Genomic DNA, 15228 nt, shown 5'->3' with positions numbered 1-15228 from the left:
CCTTTCCTCAAGAGTTGAGTGAGAGGTAAGGCCAAAATAGAAAATCCCTCTACGAAACGTCGATAATAACCCGCTAGACCAAGAAAACTTCGAACTTCGGTAACTGAAGTTGGTCTGGGCCATTTAGTGATAGCTTCCACCTTTGAAGGATCCATTGTGATACCTTCAGCTGATACAATGTGACCTAGAAACGCCACTTGTTCAAGCCAAAAGTCGCACTTAGAAAATTTTGCGTATAGCTTCTCTTGGCGTAGAGTTCCTAGAACCGTGCGAAGATGGTCCTCATGCTCTCCTCTACTTTTAGAAAATACCAAGATGTCATCGATGAATACAATCACGAACCGATCCAAGTACTCATGAAATACTCGATTCATAAGGTCCATGAAAACAGCAGGAGCATTTGTCAAACCAAAAGGCATGACTAGAAACTCATAGTGACCGTACCGGGTACGAAATGCTGTCTTATGGACATCTTGATCTCTGACCCTCAACTGATGGTACCCTGATCTGAGATCAATCTTTGAGAAAAACTTCGCTCCTTGGAGTTGGTCAAAAAGGTCATCAATACGCGGTAAGGGGTAGCGATTACGAATGGTGATCTTATTCAACTCCCGGTAGTCGATGCATAAACGCATGCTACCATCTTTCTTCTTCACAAATAAAACCGGTGCTCCCCAAGGTGAAACACTAGGTCTAATGAATCCAAGTTCCAAAAGTTCTTGCAGCTGTTCTTTCAATTCCTTCAACTCCAATGGGGCCATACGATAGGGTGCTTTAGAAATAGGTTCAGCTCCGGGAATCAAATCAATAGTGAACTCAACTTCACGTTCAGGTGGTATCCCTGGTAATTCTTCTGGGAAGACATCAGAGAAGTCTCGAACAATAGGAACGTTTTCGACACGTGGTGTATCCACTGTGGTATCTTTAATAGCAGCTAAGAATCCCACGCATCCATGGGATATAAGTTTTTGAGCTTTAAGAGCAGAGATGATTTTAATGGATTTTCGAGGTTGAGATCCTTGATAAATACATTCAGGATTCAGAATATCACCAAAAATGACTCGTTTGGAATGGCAATCGATGGTAGCGCGATGCGTGGATAACCAATCCATGCCTAGTATGACATCAAAATCTCCCATTTGCATGGGATAAAGATTCGCTATACGAATAACATTTTCGATCACAAGCGGGCAATCCTTATAGACGTGAGTAATAACCGAAGGATTTCCCATTGGTGTAGAAATAACTAAAGCTTGATCCAATGGAGAAGGCGAAATTTTAAGATGTCGGGCAATTAGTTGTGAGACTATCGAGTGGGTTGCCCCAGTATCAAATAACACATACAAGTCACGCTCACCCAAATAAATACTACCCGAAACGGTACCTAGTGAATCGATAAACAATAAGAAACAAACGATTGTATGAAAACCAATAAATAACTAAGCAAGCAAAAATAATAATACTAAAAGAAACATTTATCAGAGGCTGTACCTGGAGCATTAGCAGCTTCCCCTGCAGTCAATGAGAAAACACGCCCTCCAGTAGTAGGTGGCACAGTAGCTCCCCTAGTGGTATCAGTTGGTCGGTTACCAGCCTTTGGGCACTCACTAATCTTATGCCCCATATCTCCACACTTAAGGCAAGCCCCAGTAAGTCGACGACAGACGCCTGGGTGACGCTTGTTGCAATGGTTACACACTGGAGGCTGAGTAGGGTTCTGGTTACCTCTCTGGTTTACAGGTTGAGCTTGGGTTGGTGGCTGGTAGGGTTTGATCTGACCCTGATTTTGGCCCCTTCCCTGCCATGGTCTATTATTCCTTCCCGATGACCTATTCCCCATATTGATTTGATTATTTCGAGTAGGTGCTTGAGATGACTCACTAGTGAACGGAGTGCGGTATTCGTCTCTGTTTCTCTTCCTACTATTATTGGAACCACCCAAAAATTCTTTGTTCTCCATATCAACCTTTTTGGCAGCCTTAGCGGCCTCTGCAACAGTAGGGAACGTTGACTGGATGATTGCTCTACGAATCCGATCACAAACTGCCCATTGATATTTCTCTGCTTGTTCCTCTGGTGTTCCAGCAGCTGACCCAAGAAATCCAACTAGTCGATAAAATCGATCAGTGAAGTCAGAAAGTGGTTCGTCATTCCTCTGACGGATATTGTGATACTCTCGTGTGTAAGAACTCTTATCCACGCTGTTAAAATATTTTTCGAAGAAAATAGCACGAAAATCTGCCCAAGGTAAATTCTCCACAAATGGGTCTCCTCCTCTTTCCTCCAATACACCTTCCCACCAAGTTTGCGCATCTTCTTCTAGTTTATACGATGCTAATCTCGATTTAAATTCATCGCCAACTCCTAACGCCCGAAATATTTTCTCGATATGAGCAATCCAATCCCTTGCTACAATTGGAGTGGTTGCCTTTGTGAAAGATCTCGGTTTCTGTTTTATGAACTTATCTAGCCAATCCCCAATTGCACCATTTGGGTTTGGATTTGGGTTGGGATTAGGGTTCGGATTAGGATTGGGATTAGGGTTCGGATTAGGATTGGGATTAGGGTTCGGATTAGGATTCGGATTCGGATCAGGACCACGTACGGCCTGAACAAGTGCAGGCAACATAGCAGTAAAGGCCTGAGTGATAGCAGCTACGATATTTGGATCAGGCTCATTTGGTCCACCACCATTACGACGACCAGAGTTGCGTGTCTCACGACGAGGAGGCATCTAAAAAAAGTCACATTAAGAATTTAGATAAAACAAATAATAAGGACTAATCACATAACGGAATACCTAACCCAATGTCTACCCAATCCTCACGTGTCTTAATTATTTATTTAATGTTTTCTACAGGATAGAGCCTAAGCTCTGATACCATAACTGTAACACCCCGCCCCGATTAGGGCTGACGTGTTACACAATTCGGTAATCAGAGACAATTAATAACTTAATTAAAACATAAATTCCATAGGTTTAAAAACAAAAATCCCCAAAATGGCATAACGGTCTCGACAGAAAAACATAAGTGTCTAAATTTATTGAATATAAGGTTTTATTAAACTCCTTGTTCCAACTCTAGCTTTTTATTATCACTCTTCACACATTTCCCCGATTTCCCTGAGTACCTGTTTAAGACATAATAAAAAGAAACAACAAAAAGAAACGGTTGAGCCAAAAATTGCCCAGTAACGGAGAAACAATAGCACTAACACATAAATGAAAGAAGAAGTACACTAAACACTTTAACAATGCCAACAATACAATATGCGGAATGATCACTGATGAATACCATAAAGGTATGTTAGAAATACCCATGTGAGCCACTAACAATAAACACTAACACTTTGTACATTAGCTGCAGTTCCAATGCACCATTATGTAGAGGGGATGTGGGCACTCACACCTATCCCACTACCACTAACACTTACACTTACACTCCTAGGATCGATCCATACGCCTCTCAATAATCAATAAGTGCAATCACTTAGCACACAATACAATATAGAGACGCCGTGGGCCTTTCGCACCGCCACGGATGGTGCACGTCAACTGTGCCTATGATGACGCCCTATGTCCCCATAGGTGGATATGCTCGGGTATTGAGGTCAATAAAATGATTCACTCAAGTCAAGGCAAAATACACTAATGATACACTAAGGCTATGTCACATCTAGCCAATGAAAAATAATAAATAATAAAACTCATGGGAGCATGCGAGAATGAGTGAAAAAAATGTAATCCTATCACATGCATATATTATAGGCAATAATTCAATACGACACGTGTAACAATGAATCATGGAACGATGATGATGGGTGTCTCATGTGACGATTTCAAATAACGATTTTCAATAACTATGATATTATGAAACGAGCAACCATTTTACGCTAGAAGTGACGGACCGAATATCCGTACACCATGAGAATAAAAGACAATATAATGCTAAAAGTAAGAGAACACAAAATCCGTACCTTAATGTGCAAATAATAATAACTGTAGCTTCCAACTAACGTAACACTAGCGTCTCTCTTGAATAATATGGTGACCTAAAATATACCGGTTGGGGTTAAAATTGTTTCGAAACCATTATAGTAAGTTTGTACGTGAAATTACGTATATATATCTATATACATAAACCGAGGTTGGTTTGGAAATGTTTGGACGATGTCTCGATAATCGTTTTTTTTTTCAGTTTCATAGAAAGATGAGTTTTTCACCAAATGTATATAGTTCTCATTAGTCTTAGAAGTTTTAAACAAGAGCCATTTATTTATTAAAGACCAATTGTTTCTCAATCAACAGAAATAAACTTAAAAATAAAAATAATCATTATTCTATCAAGTTGTGTATTATGAAATGTTGAGAGAATGCATGACGGCAAGAAACCCATGCTTTTATAATCAATCCTTAAATACTGAACTTTCTTTGATTAATAAAAATTTATAGAACCTTCGTATCATTTTTGAAACCTTTCTAATCATAAAAGATTTTTTTTTTATTCTTTCAAAAGAGTAATGTTTTTCAACCTTATCTTACAAACTAAATGAATATATATATGTACAGATTTAGTCTTTTATACATATTTAGGATCAACACTAGTTGTCCACTTATTATTATTATTATCATCTTTCTAAAGACAATAATAAATATTTAAATGGACTACTCATAATTTGTGTGGACAAGGTAGTCACGGACAAGTTATCATCTCCGGTGATCGGAAACGGTTTAAAAACATGTTCAATTAGTATTCTAATTTTGATGGTTTCAAATTATGAAAATAGAACTAGTAATCCAAGATTGAAACAACCAGAGATGGTTTTCTTATCTTATTTTCCACTTCATCTATGTTTGATTTCCAAAAGGATTCAACAGTAGATGTAGCGGCTTTAATTTAGATAACATATAGACACTAAAACAATGCAATTTGCGGAATTTTTAAAAGGGTTACCTTCGTCGTCAAGTGAGATGGATATTAAAGCAATGGATGGCGGGTTGCGGACAATCGGGTCTGGAAAAAAAAAAGAGTGTTTGATGGGGCTGTGCAAATTAATGGAACAATACCGGATACGTAAGTCGGAAAGTCACAAGAACATGGTTCGACAACAGATACATGGTGATTTCGGTTACCTGGTTCAAACGCTTCAAGGGCTAGTCGGTAGAAATCCGTGACCGGTAGGCTCCTCCGACAGTTCTCCGTGTTCAACAGTGGTCGGCGGCTGCAGAGGTTGCGGTGATGCGATGTAGTTTTGGTGCCGGGAGACTAAACAGTGACTTCTTGTTAGCGTAGCAGTTGTGATTGTGGATTGATTCAAAGTTTTGATTATGCTCCTATACGTTTGTAGAATGATTAATATTGTGATTGAGCCCACAAGTTTAGAAAAGATCACAAGTGATTCGGTGATTGAATACGGAAAAGGAATGCCGACGTTAATTGAATCGAAAATTTTAAAGAGGATGAAGATGGTAACTGTGTAGTTGACTTCCTCCATATATGTATTTCATTCAATATTTTGTTTAAAATATTATTATATATTTATGTTATTATGGAACCAATTTGGAAGGCGTTTTTTTTTTTTTTCACATAAGCTCAAGATATAAAACTAATTATTTATTTGTACCTATATAATGTTACGATATCATTTTTTTTTGTAACAATTATATTTTTACAATAAAGGTTTTAGATGCATATAAACCTTTTGTAATACTTATAGCATTAATTATTTTAGGGTCTAGAAGTTTCGTATATTACACGTAAACCTCTGAAATTCGAGGTAGGTGACAAAGTGCTACTCAAGGTGTCACCCTGGAAAGGGGTAATGCGTTTTAGCAAAAAGGGCAAGCTAAGTCCAAGATACATAGGACCATTCGAGATCATCGAATGTGTAGGAGCTGTAGCCTACAAGCTAAATCTACCTGAAGTGCTTAATGGAATACATAATGTATTCCACATCTGCAATTTAAAGAAATGTCTAGTCGATGAATCGCTAGCAATGTCCCATAAGGACGTGCGGATTGATGAGAGCTTGAAGTTCGTTGAAAAACCTTTGTCGATCGAGGATTGATAGGTTAAGAAGCTTCGAAGAAAGACTGTGCCGATCGTAAAAGTAAAATGGGATGCCCGTAGAGGCCCAGAATACACGTGGGAGGTTGAATCCATGATGAAACAGAAATACCCTCATTTATTTCAGTAAATCTCGAGGTCGAGATTTCTTTTAAGGGGGGTGAGGATGTAACACCTCGCAAAATCATGTCCAATATTATAAAGACACGTGTTATGAACTTTAAACGTGTAATGAATTGATTTCGAGGGACTAAAGTTGATAAACAAGGAAAAGATACGTGTGAAAGGATCCAAAGTGTCAACATATGAAAACCATGCCTTTCAACAACCCGACATGATGTTTATACTCTTAAACGAATGAATTGTGAAACGTATAAAGTCGTTTGAGAAAGAAAGTGAAAGTTTACAAGACGCGGGGGTTAAACGTGTCAACATGTTAAATTACTTCCTCTGAGTGACCTTTTAACGAACCCGGGGCTTTGTAACGATTGATTATACTCTCAAGGATAAGTGACGAAAAATTCACGAGGTTTCGATATCATTTGATATTAAATATGTTAACTTTCGTAAATAAAGGGTTAAAAGCGTTAACTTGATGACTAGTGTTTTCGGTTATCGTTTAACGAAACCGGACCTATCGATGTTTGGTTATATCCTAAAGATCATCCAAATATAAACTTTATGGGTTAATTGTGCTTAAAATGGAAGTTTCAAAGAATTAGAAGGTCCAGGGGCCAAACTTGTCAAGTTTCAAATTTGTTGGCTGGACACTTGCAGCGTCGCACCGCGCGACCCCGGACCACATCTGTCGTCGCGCCACGCGACGACCTGTTTTTCACAGCCAACATGCACAGGTGCAGGTTCTGCACCTCACCTCTCCTCTTCAATTCAGCTTTACACTCACAATATTTCAAAACTAGGGACTGTTTGATATTATCTAAAACCACTTGGGACACATGTTAACATCTGGAAACAACATAGAACACCCAGGAAGATTTGGTGATGGCCTCTTGTAGTATAAATAGGGGCTTGGTGTTGCTTCATTCATTGCACAAATTCAAATTTTCATACTCTCTCAACTTCTAAAGCTTTGGAGCATTCTCTGGAGCATCCTAAGCATTAAGGAAGCTCTCTTAAGTCTAATCTTCGTGCTAAGGACTCTTGTAAGCGTTCTTAGCTCCTGTAGTTAAGTTTTTATTAGCTTAATGACCGAAAGTCAAAGATATCGTAATGATACTTTGACTTTGTGATTAATCACTAACGGTCCAGCCATTATTCGAATTGAAAGTGGCTATGTGTGGTAATTAAGTAGGTGATAATCCCTCAAAAGGGCACCTCCTAATTATCGCGTTTACTCAATCAATTGTCGGGTCAAAGTAATGAACAGAAAAGTCAAACGAGTCAGTTTTTATAAAATAATTCATAACTGATAATGTAAAAGCTATAAAATACATTGAAAGTGCCTTGTGCATCAAACCAATTTTATAAACACTTTTCAAAAGAGTCAGTTAATTGTATTTACCAGTGTAAACTGACGTATTTTTCAAAAATATTAAGTGCAGGTACTACGCGAAATGGGCTGGAAGCTCCTGAGTATTAGTTAAAGAGTCTTGCAAGCTCTTAATACTTAAAGTATGTCGAACAATATTTTACTTTATGTTTTAGATCCGCCTGTGGATCCACATACAACCGTTTGTATAATATTTAATTATACTTTGTGATTCGGTTTGTATTAATATTTTACTTTCAAGACTTCCGCTGTGCATTAAACTGTGATTATTTGACTATGATGATATCAACTACGTCACGATACTCCCCACCGGTAATACGTGGAAATATCGGGGTGTGACAGTTGTTGATGATGATATATGAGTCGGTGAGGCTTGGTTCCTTCCTTCTTCAGATGAAGAAGACTAAGTTTTGGAAAAATCGGAAACTTACACACTACTTTTGAGTTAAATATTATGGTGCCTTTCTAAAATACCTTCATAAGTCTAAAGTAAAGTATAAAAAGAATTCTCCGTCTTTTGAAATATTTTTTCATCAATACCTGATTGAATGCTTAGTGGTTTATAAAAGATATTTCTTAACACACACGCATGCTTACACATACTCATATAAATTAATCATCCATAAATTATGATAACTTATATAACATAAAAAACGACGTGCCAAATTTTTTATGATTATATTTGTGTGTTCGTGCTTAAACGTTTGGGTTTATGAGCTAGTCATGGTTCTCGTCAAGGAAAGCCTCAATTATTTTGAGAGTATAGGTGCCCCAAATTGCTTGCACATCTAGTCATACCACTGATCGTGAGATGTAGTTGCTGCCATGATGCGACCACGGCAAAATGAAACCATTAACCCATACCTTAAGCGGGATGGAACAGTTGGCTCTTGGGCAAGTGGTATTAGAGCGGAACTATACTTGGACAAGTTGGGACATTCATATATCCCAAATGCTCTTAAAGATGGCTAAACAATGGTGGTGTTGTAAATCAAATATTGGAGCCTAATTGGTTGGTTGGTTTGGTAGGCTATGTCAAAGACTAGAGAAGGTGTCTAAGAACTCGCGATGAAGTCATGAGTAGTTCGACGATGGTGGCAACTTCAACCATGTCATAGAAGTAGGGTAACATCATGCTCAAAGACGGTGAAGGTGTCTTGAGGACTCATTAAATAGCATACATTGGTCCTTCAGAGGAGTGCAATTAAACATTTAATGACATAGATCTCAAATGATGTAAGAAATCAGATCCTTGATACACATTCAAAGCACTAAAATTCGGGTTACACCTTAATAAACTCACACTAAAACTTGTAAACCTAAAATGTGCACATACTACAACTATATATATGTGTCCTTGCCGACGTACTTAACAAATACGCCTGTGCCCTTTAAATACACCACCCCAATAAGGAAGTTTGCCTTATTTACAAAAACAAGCCCATTGGCTTAAATTTTCCCACAAAACACCCTAAACTACTAATCTAGTAACTACGGTCTTTAACGGTTCCAACACAATTTGACATGATGCCGCAAAGAATCTACCGCACCGCTCATCTAGTTGCTAGAAAACAAACGTGGGGAGGCTAGTTAATTGTGTTCAAAATGGGTCAGTAACGCCACAAGCCTGTTAATGACAGGCTAAATCCTGGAGCTCGACAATAAGGTCAGGGGAGTCGTAAGTCATACAATTGGCCATACCAATGTCGTAACTCTAATAACTATTGAACCATTTGTGTGGAAATGTTGGTCATTGTGATCTAATACTAAACAATTGCCCCATAGAGTAATGGACTTGCCCGAGTGGATGATCCGAGGTAGAGAGATCCCGACTAATGAAAGGTTTATGAAGGTTGGGATTAAGTTTCGATGACCATCCTTTTAGCCGATGTCAAAGTAAATTCAATATTAGGGGCGTTGCCCCTGATGTGTAGCAAATGCACCAAGACATGTATAGTTTAGTGAAAAGACAATGTGAAATGTGAAATGTCAAATGTATGACAATCGTAGTTGCTTATTTGTTCTTGAACATTTGGATTCACTAGCTAGTCCTTATTCTCACTGGTGAAACTCTTAGCAATTTGGAAATTGTAGAAGTGCTTGCAAAATTGGTCATGCCATCGGTCAGAAATTATGGTCGTTCTCCTGGTTAGCCTATTATCAGACGAAACCAGTAACCTTTTTGTAACCTTTTTCATAACTGGGATTTAAGTAATGAATAGCTCTCAAGAAACCTAGAACACTACACGAGGCTTGAACCCGTAACAAAAATAGCTAGATATTTGTGAGGAAAATTTTTACACATAAATTACAAAACATAAATGACAAAGGAGGCTCTTTTTGTCTTATTTTCTATAACATATATAGAAACTTTGTGAGTAAATACCACTTCCCTTGTTCAGCCCATCTCCTTGGAACTTGAACATCATTCTCTCTCTCACACACATATCCTTTCATCCCCATGAAGCAGAGTGGTGTTCATGGCAAGAACTATCAAAACACAACCCATCTAACCACCTCCAAGATCCTCTTACTCATAACCCTAACCCTAATCACCCTCACAGTCATCCCTCTCTATTTCCCTTTCCACAAATTCCCATCTCTCTCCTCCACCACCCATTCTTCCACCTCTCCGGCCACCACCACACTACCTCACCACCCACTCATCACCGTCGACGACAACCACTACAAATGCGATGTGTTCTCCGGCGAGTGGGTTCCAAACCCTGAAGCCCCTTATTACCATAACACCACGTGTTGGGCTATACATGAACACCAAAACTGCCAGAAATATGGACGACCCGATTCAGATTTCATGAAGTGGAGATGGAAACCGGATGAATGTGATCTACCCATTTTTAATCCTTACCAGTTTTTGGAGATTGTGAGGGATAAATCTTTGGCTTTTGTTGGTGATTCTGTGGGTAGGAATCATATGCAATCTTTGATTTGCATGTTATCTAGGGTATGTTATTCTTTATCCCTTTTATCTTTGTTCATTGATTATTATTTGAATGATTTCAATGAGTTACAGTTAATTATTATTTGCAGAATTTGTTTATATGTTATTGTAAAGATCAAGTCTTGATCACATTATGTTGGTGATTTGCTTGAGTGTTTTTTTTAATATTTAAATGATTTACAGTTGATTATTTGCAGAATTTGTTTATATGTTATTGAAAAGATCAAGTCTTGATTGATCACATTGATGGTGATTTTCTTGAGTTTTTTTAAATATAAGTTTTTATTTATAGAAGTTATTTTACAGGATTAAAAAGATTTTTTCTTTTGAATCTTGATCAAGTTTTGTTCTTGGTTTTTTCAGTTTTTTAAGTTTTTTTTTTTTTTTTGATAAATTTAGAATATATATTATGAACAATCTTGCATTGAGCTTTGAAAAATGTACATTAGTGGAGGCTCTGGTTAATTTTCTTTTTCACGTTCACTGTGTGGAGAAAAAAAGGAAGCAAGATTCGGAATTGTGGGAACAAAAATCGAGAGCAGTTGAGCTCTCATTTTCACGTTATTTTATATTTAAATAGTTTTAAATAAAAGTTTTTTAAAAGTAATCTTTTAATAAATGAAGAATTAAACGTTTCTATAGTTATTTAAAATCCTTTGTAATGATAGACATATAAGATAATATGACATATTCAACTAGAGTTTTATGTCATTTTAGTCTCTGAGTTTTGTCTAAATTTGCCATTTTAGTCTAAATAATTTTTTTTGTCTCTGGGTCCCTGACTTTTCCCTCTTATTGCCATTTTGATCACATACACTAACTCCATCCAAAAACTTCATCTTTAACCAGGGGTATTTTGGGGATTTTCTTTTAAATGTTTTCAATTGCGATTTTGATCCAATTCCAAAAAATCAAAAAAATTCCAAAAAATCAAAAAAATTCTAAAAAATAATAAAAATTCTAAAAAATCATAAAAATTCTAAAAAATCCGTTTCGGCGCGAACCGTTTCGAACCCGAACCGTTTCGAGCTGAACCGTTTCGACGCGAACCGTTTCGACCCGTACCGTTTCGAAGCCGAACCGTTTCAAGCCGAACCGTTTCAACCCGTACCGTTTCGAAGCCGAACCGTTTCAAGCCGTACCGTTTCGAACCGAACCGTGCCTTATCGAACCGAACTGTTTCGAGCTGAACCGTTTCGACGGTTCGCATCGAAACGGTACGGTTCGAAACGGTTCGCGTCGATAAGGCACGGTTCGCGTCGAAACGATTCAGCTCGAAACGGTTCGGGTCGAAACGGTACGGGTCGAAACGGTTCGCGTCGAAACGGTTCAGCTCGAAACAGTTCGGGTTCGAAACGGTTTGCGTCAAAACGGTTCAGCTCGAAACGGTTCGGGTCGAAACGGTTCGCGTCGAAACGGTTCAGCTCGAAACGGTTCGGGTCGAAACGGTACGGGTCGAAACGGTTCGCGTCGAAACGGTACGGGTCGAAACGGTTCGCGTCGAAACGGTTCGCTTCGAAACGGTTCGGGTTCGAAACGGTTCGCGCCGAAACGGATTTTTTGAATTTTTTAGAATTTTTATTAGTTTTTGGAATTTTTTTGATTTTTTGGAATTTTTTTTGATTTTTTGGAATTGGATCAAAATGGCAATTGAAATCATTTAAAATGAAAATCCCTAAAATACCCCTGGTTAAAGATGGAGTTTTTGGATGGAGTTGGTGTATGTGATCAAAATGGCAACAAAAGGGAAAAGTCAGGGACCTAGAGGCAAAAAAACTATTTGAACTAAAATGACAAATTTAAACAAAACTCAGAGATTAAAATGACAATTTAGTCAATCAACTATGATTGATACTGTATGGTAACACATGTATCATCATAAATATGTATGTATGTATATTATTTTTTATTTTTAAATCCTTTGTAATGATAGACATATAAGATACATTCAAGTATGATTGACTCTGTATGGTAACACATGTATCATCATAAATATATGTATGTATATTATTTTTTTAATTTTTTTTTGGAGAAAGTGAAGCCTCGAAGAAAGGTGATATAAAGCATTTTAAAATTATCATATAGTTTTGTATTCTAGTTTTCTTCATTGACTAGTAGAAAGTAGGTGACCGACTGATACGTACGTTTGATGGGGAAATAATTATAATAATGACAACGTTTAATTTGAAATTATGTAAGCTTTAACCTTTTTAGGGGTTTATACATAACCTAACTATTCACATGTCACATGTTTATTTAGATAACATCTGATAAAAAACAAAATAAATAACAAATTTAGTATTAAACGTTTTATTCATTTTAGTTTATATAACAGTTAGTTTATAGCTTAGTAACAAGGACTTAAAAAAAGATCTTCATATCCTTCTCTAATCTTTGTCCCAAAAATCCAATCAATTCTTGGAATATAATATTTTTACACTACAAAACTTATGACAATGGACAACACAATCTACCATTTTTTTTAGAGTTAAATGTTTGAAATATTGTCATTTTAGTCTAAGTAGTTTCAAGCGTTGCTATTTTAGTCTATTGGGTTAACTCCGTTCATTTTTTCTGTTAGCTAGAAGGGTAATCTGATCATTTTATATGACCGAAATGTCCTTCTAGTTAACAGAATTACATATAAAATGACCGAAATGCCCTTCTAGTTAACAGAATAAAGGGATGGAGTTAACACAGTGGACTGAAATGTCAACATTTGAAACTATTTAGACTAAAATGACAATTTTTCAAACCTTTGGACTAAAGTGACAAAATGACCCAAACCACATAGATTAAAATAGCATTTAACTCTTTTTTTTTATCTTTAACAAGATTCTATGATTGAAAGTCTATGATGATACTCATTTATGTAGTGGTTTTATAGGAAAATAAATTACAATTACTTGGTGACAAAACTTAGGGAATATATTCTTGTGGGAACATGCATGGATCCTTCCACCATGCTTTTATTTTTCCTGTCTTTTTTCCAGAAGTTTCATCGTCTTTTTCACTGAAACCATGATCACAATCTCTGCATTTGCATGTGCATTACTTCATACAAATGGCTTCATCTTAAGCTATGCATGTGAACTTGACAATGACTTACATTGGTGTCTTGCAATTAAATTCTTAGGTGGAGTATCCTATCGATATCTCGACAACAAAAGACGACGACTTCAAGCGATGGTACTACGTCTCCTACAACTTCACCATGGCCACATATTGGTCACCATTTTTGGTGAAGTTTGATCAACCCGATACTGACGGTCCAACTCACACGGGCGTGTTCAGTTTATACCTAGACGAGTTTGACAAGAAGTGGACCAACCACATTGATGAGTTCAATTACCTAGTAATAAACGGAGGCCATTGGTTCTCACGGCCTTCGTTCTACTATGAGAACCATCGCGTGGTTGGTTGCAAATTTTGTCAACTAGAAAATGTCACTGACTACCCAATGACATTCGGGTATAGAAGAGCGTTAAGGACCGCATACAAGGCGATCATGAGCAGGAAACAATTTAAGGGTGTGACGTTTTTACGCACATTCGCACCGATGCATTTTGAAGGTGGGGATTGGAATGGCGGAGGGGATTGTATTAGAAAAAAGCCTTTCAAGAGCAATGAGATAAGGTTAGAGGGTTCTAATTTGGAGTTGTATTTGGCCCAAATGGAAGAATTTGATAAAGCCCTAAAAAAGGCGAATGAAAATGGGCTGAAGTTTAGGCTTATGGATATAACACAGCCCATGTTGTTAAGGCCTGATGGACATCCAAGTAAATATGGGCATTGGCCCAATGAGAATGTGACTTTGTATAATGATTGTGTGCATTGGTGCCTACCTGGGCCCATTGACACGTGGAGTGATTTCTTGCTACATATGTTGAAGATGGAGGGTAGGATAACTGCCCAAGAGAAGCTTGTCAATCAAAGGAAAAGGAAAATAGCAAGTTAAACTTTTTAGTTTTTTAAACACGAAATTAAGGGGACAGAAAAAGTGAAAAACCCTTTTTTATAGAAAGTTTGATTATTATCATTTTAATTGTTGTTAATTTTGGGAGTTTTCTTTCTTCTTGTAATATGATTTATATCATATCACATCGAAGTATTTACACGCAAAAGGGGTTGAATGCTTAGAAGAAATGTGTGTTTGAAAGTTGAAATAAACTAGAAAAGTAACACGCCGCGATGCGACGGGGGCTAAATTTATATTTCCATTAAGTTAAATACTTGAGTTGCAACTTAGGATGTTAACACCAAGCATGTTAGTTACATAAGTTGCGCAAAATACATTTTCGTAATCAATCAAGTTATTTGACGAATTGAACACATACGACGTATACAAATGTCAAAATGTTTGCATCTCTGCACCAATGCCAAAACGTTTGCATTTTTTTGTTTAGTTCCATTGGCCTTTGTCTCCACCAATCAAGTTATTCGACGTTTGATCAACTCTTATAATACATATATTATCGAAGAAACTTGTACGGAGTGACATTATCATAAAATGAAATATTCGTTTTACAAAACTGAAATGATGTGCTTTGAGCCGAAGGTACGCATCTACTCAAGTAAAAAAGTAACTAAAACAACAAAGAAAAGATGGCAACAATCAAGCTTAAAGCTTAGCCTAAGCTTCCAGTTAAGTCAGTTGAGGGAATCTTACAGACATTAATGAACTTTTG

General features: G+C 37.2%; 2 protein-coding genes across 2 annotated transcripts; one reads left to right on the top strand and one right to left on the bottom strand.

Annotated features, from left to right (window-relative positions):
- Positions 1 to 282: 282 nt before the first annotated feature.
- LOC110884195 lies at positions 283 to 3322 on the bottom strand. The gene is made up of 5 exons (XM_035981386.1): positions 3297 to 3322; positions 3069 to 3132; positions 1492 to 2734; positions 666 to 1384; positions 283 to 294 (listed from the first exon to the last, which is right to left on the bottom strand). The coding sequence occupies exons 1-5, from the start codon at positions 3320 to 3322 to the stop codon at positions 283 to 285; spliced, it is 2064 nt and encodes a 687-aa protein (XP_035837279.1).
- Positions 3323 to 9958: 6636 nt separating this feature from the next.
- On the top strand, positions 9959 to 14664 carry LOC110884196 (protein trichome birefringence-like 19). Its single transcript, XM_022131880.2, has 2 exons — positions 9959 to 10543; positions 13677 to 14664. The coding sequence occupies exons 1-2, from the start codon at positions 10040 to 10042 to the stop codon at positions 14496 to 14498; spliced, it is 1326 nt and encodes a 441-aa protein (XP_021987572.1). The 5' UTR covers positions 9959 to 10039; the 3' UTR covers positions 14499 to 14664.
- Positions 14665 to 15228: the final 564 nt, after the last annotated feature.

The sequence above is a fragment of the Helianthus annuus genome, chromosome 12 (assembly GCF_002127325.2).
Source record: "Helianthus annuus cultivar XRQ/B chromosome 12, HanXRQr2.0-SUNRISE, whole genome shotgun sequence".
In the NCBI taxonomy this organism is placed as follows: domain Eukaryota; kingdom Viridiplantae; phylum Streptophyta; class Magnoliopsida; order Asterales; family Asteraceae; genus Helianthus; species Helianthus annuus.
This window is presented reverse-complemented; position numbering and strand designations above follow the sequence as displayed.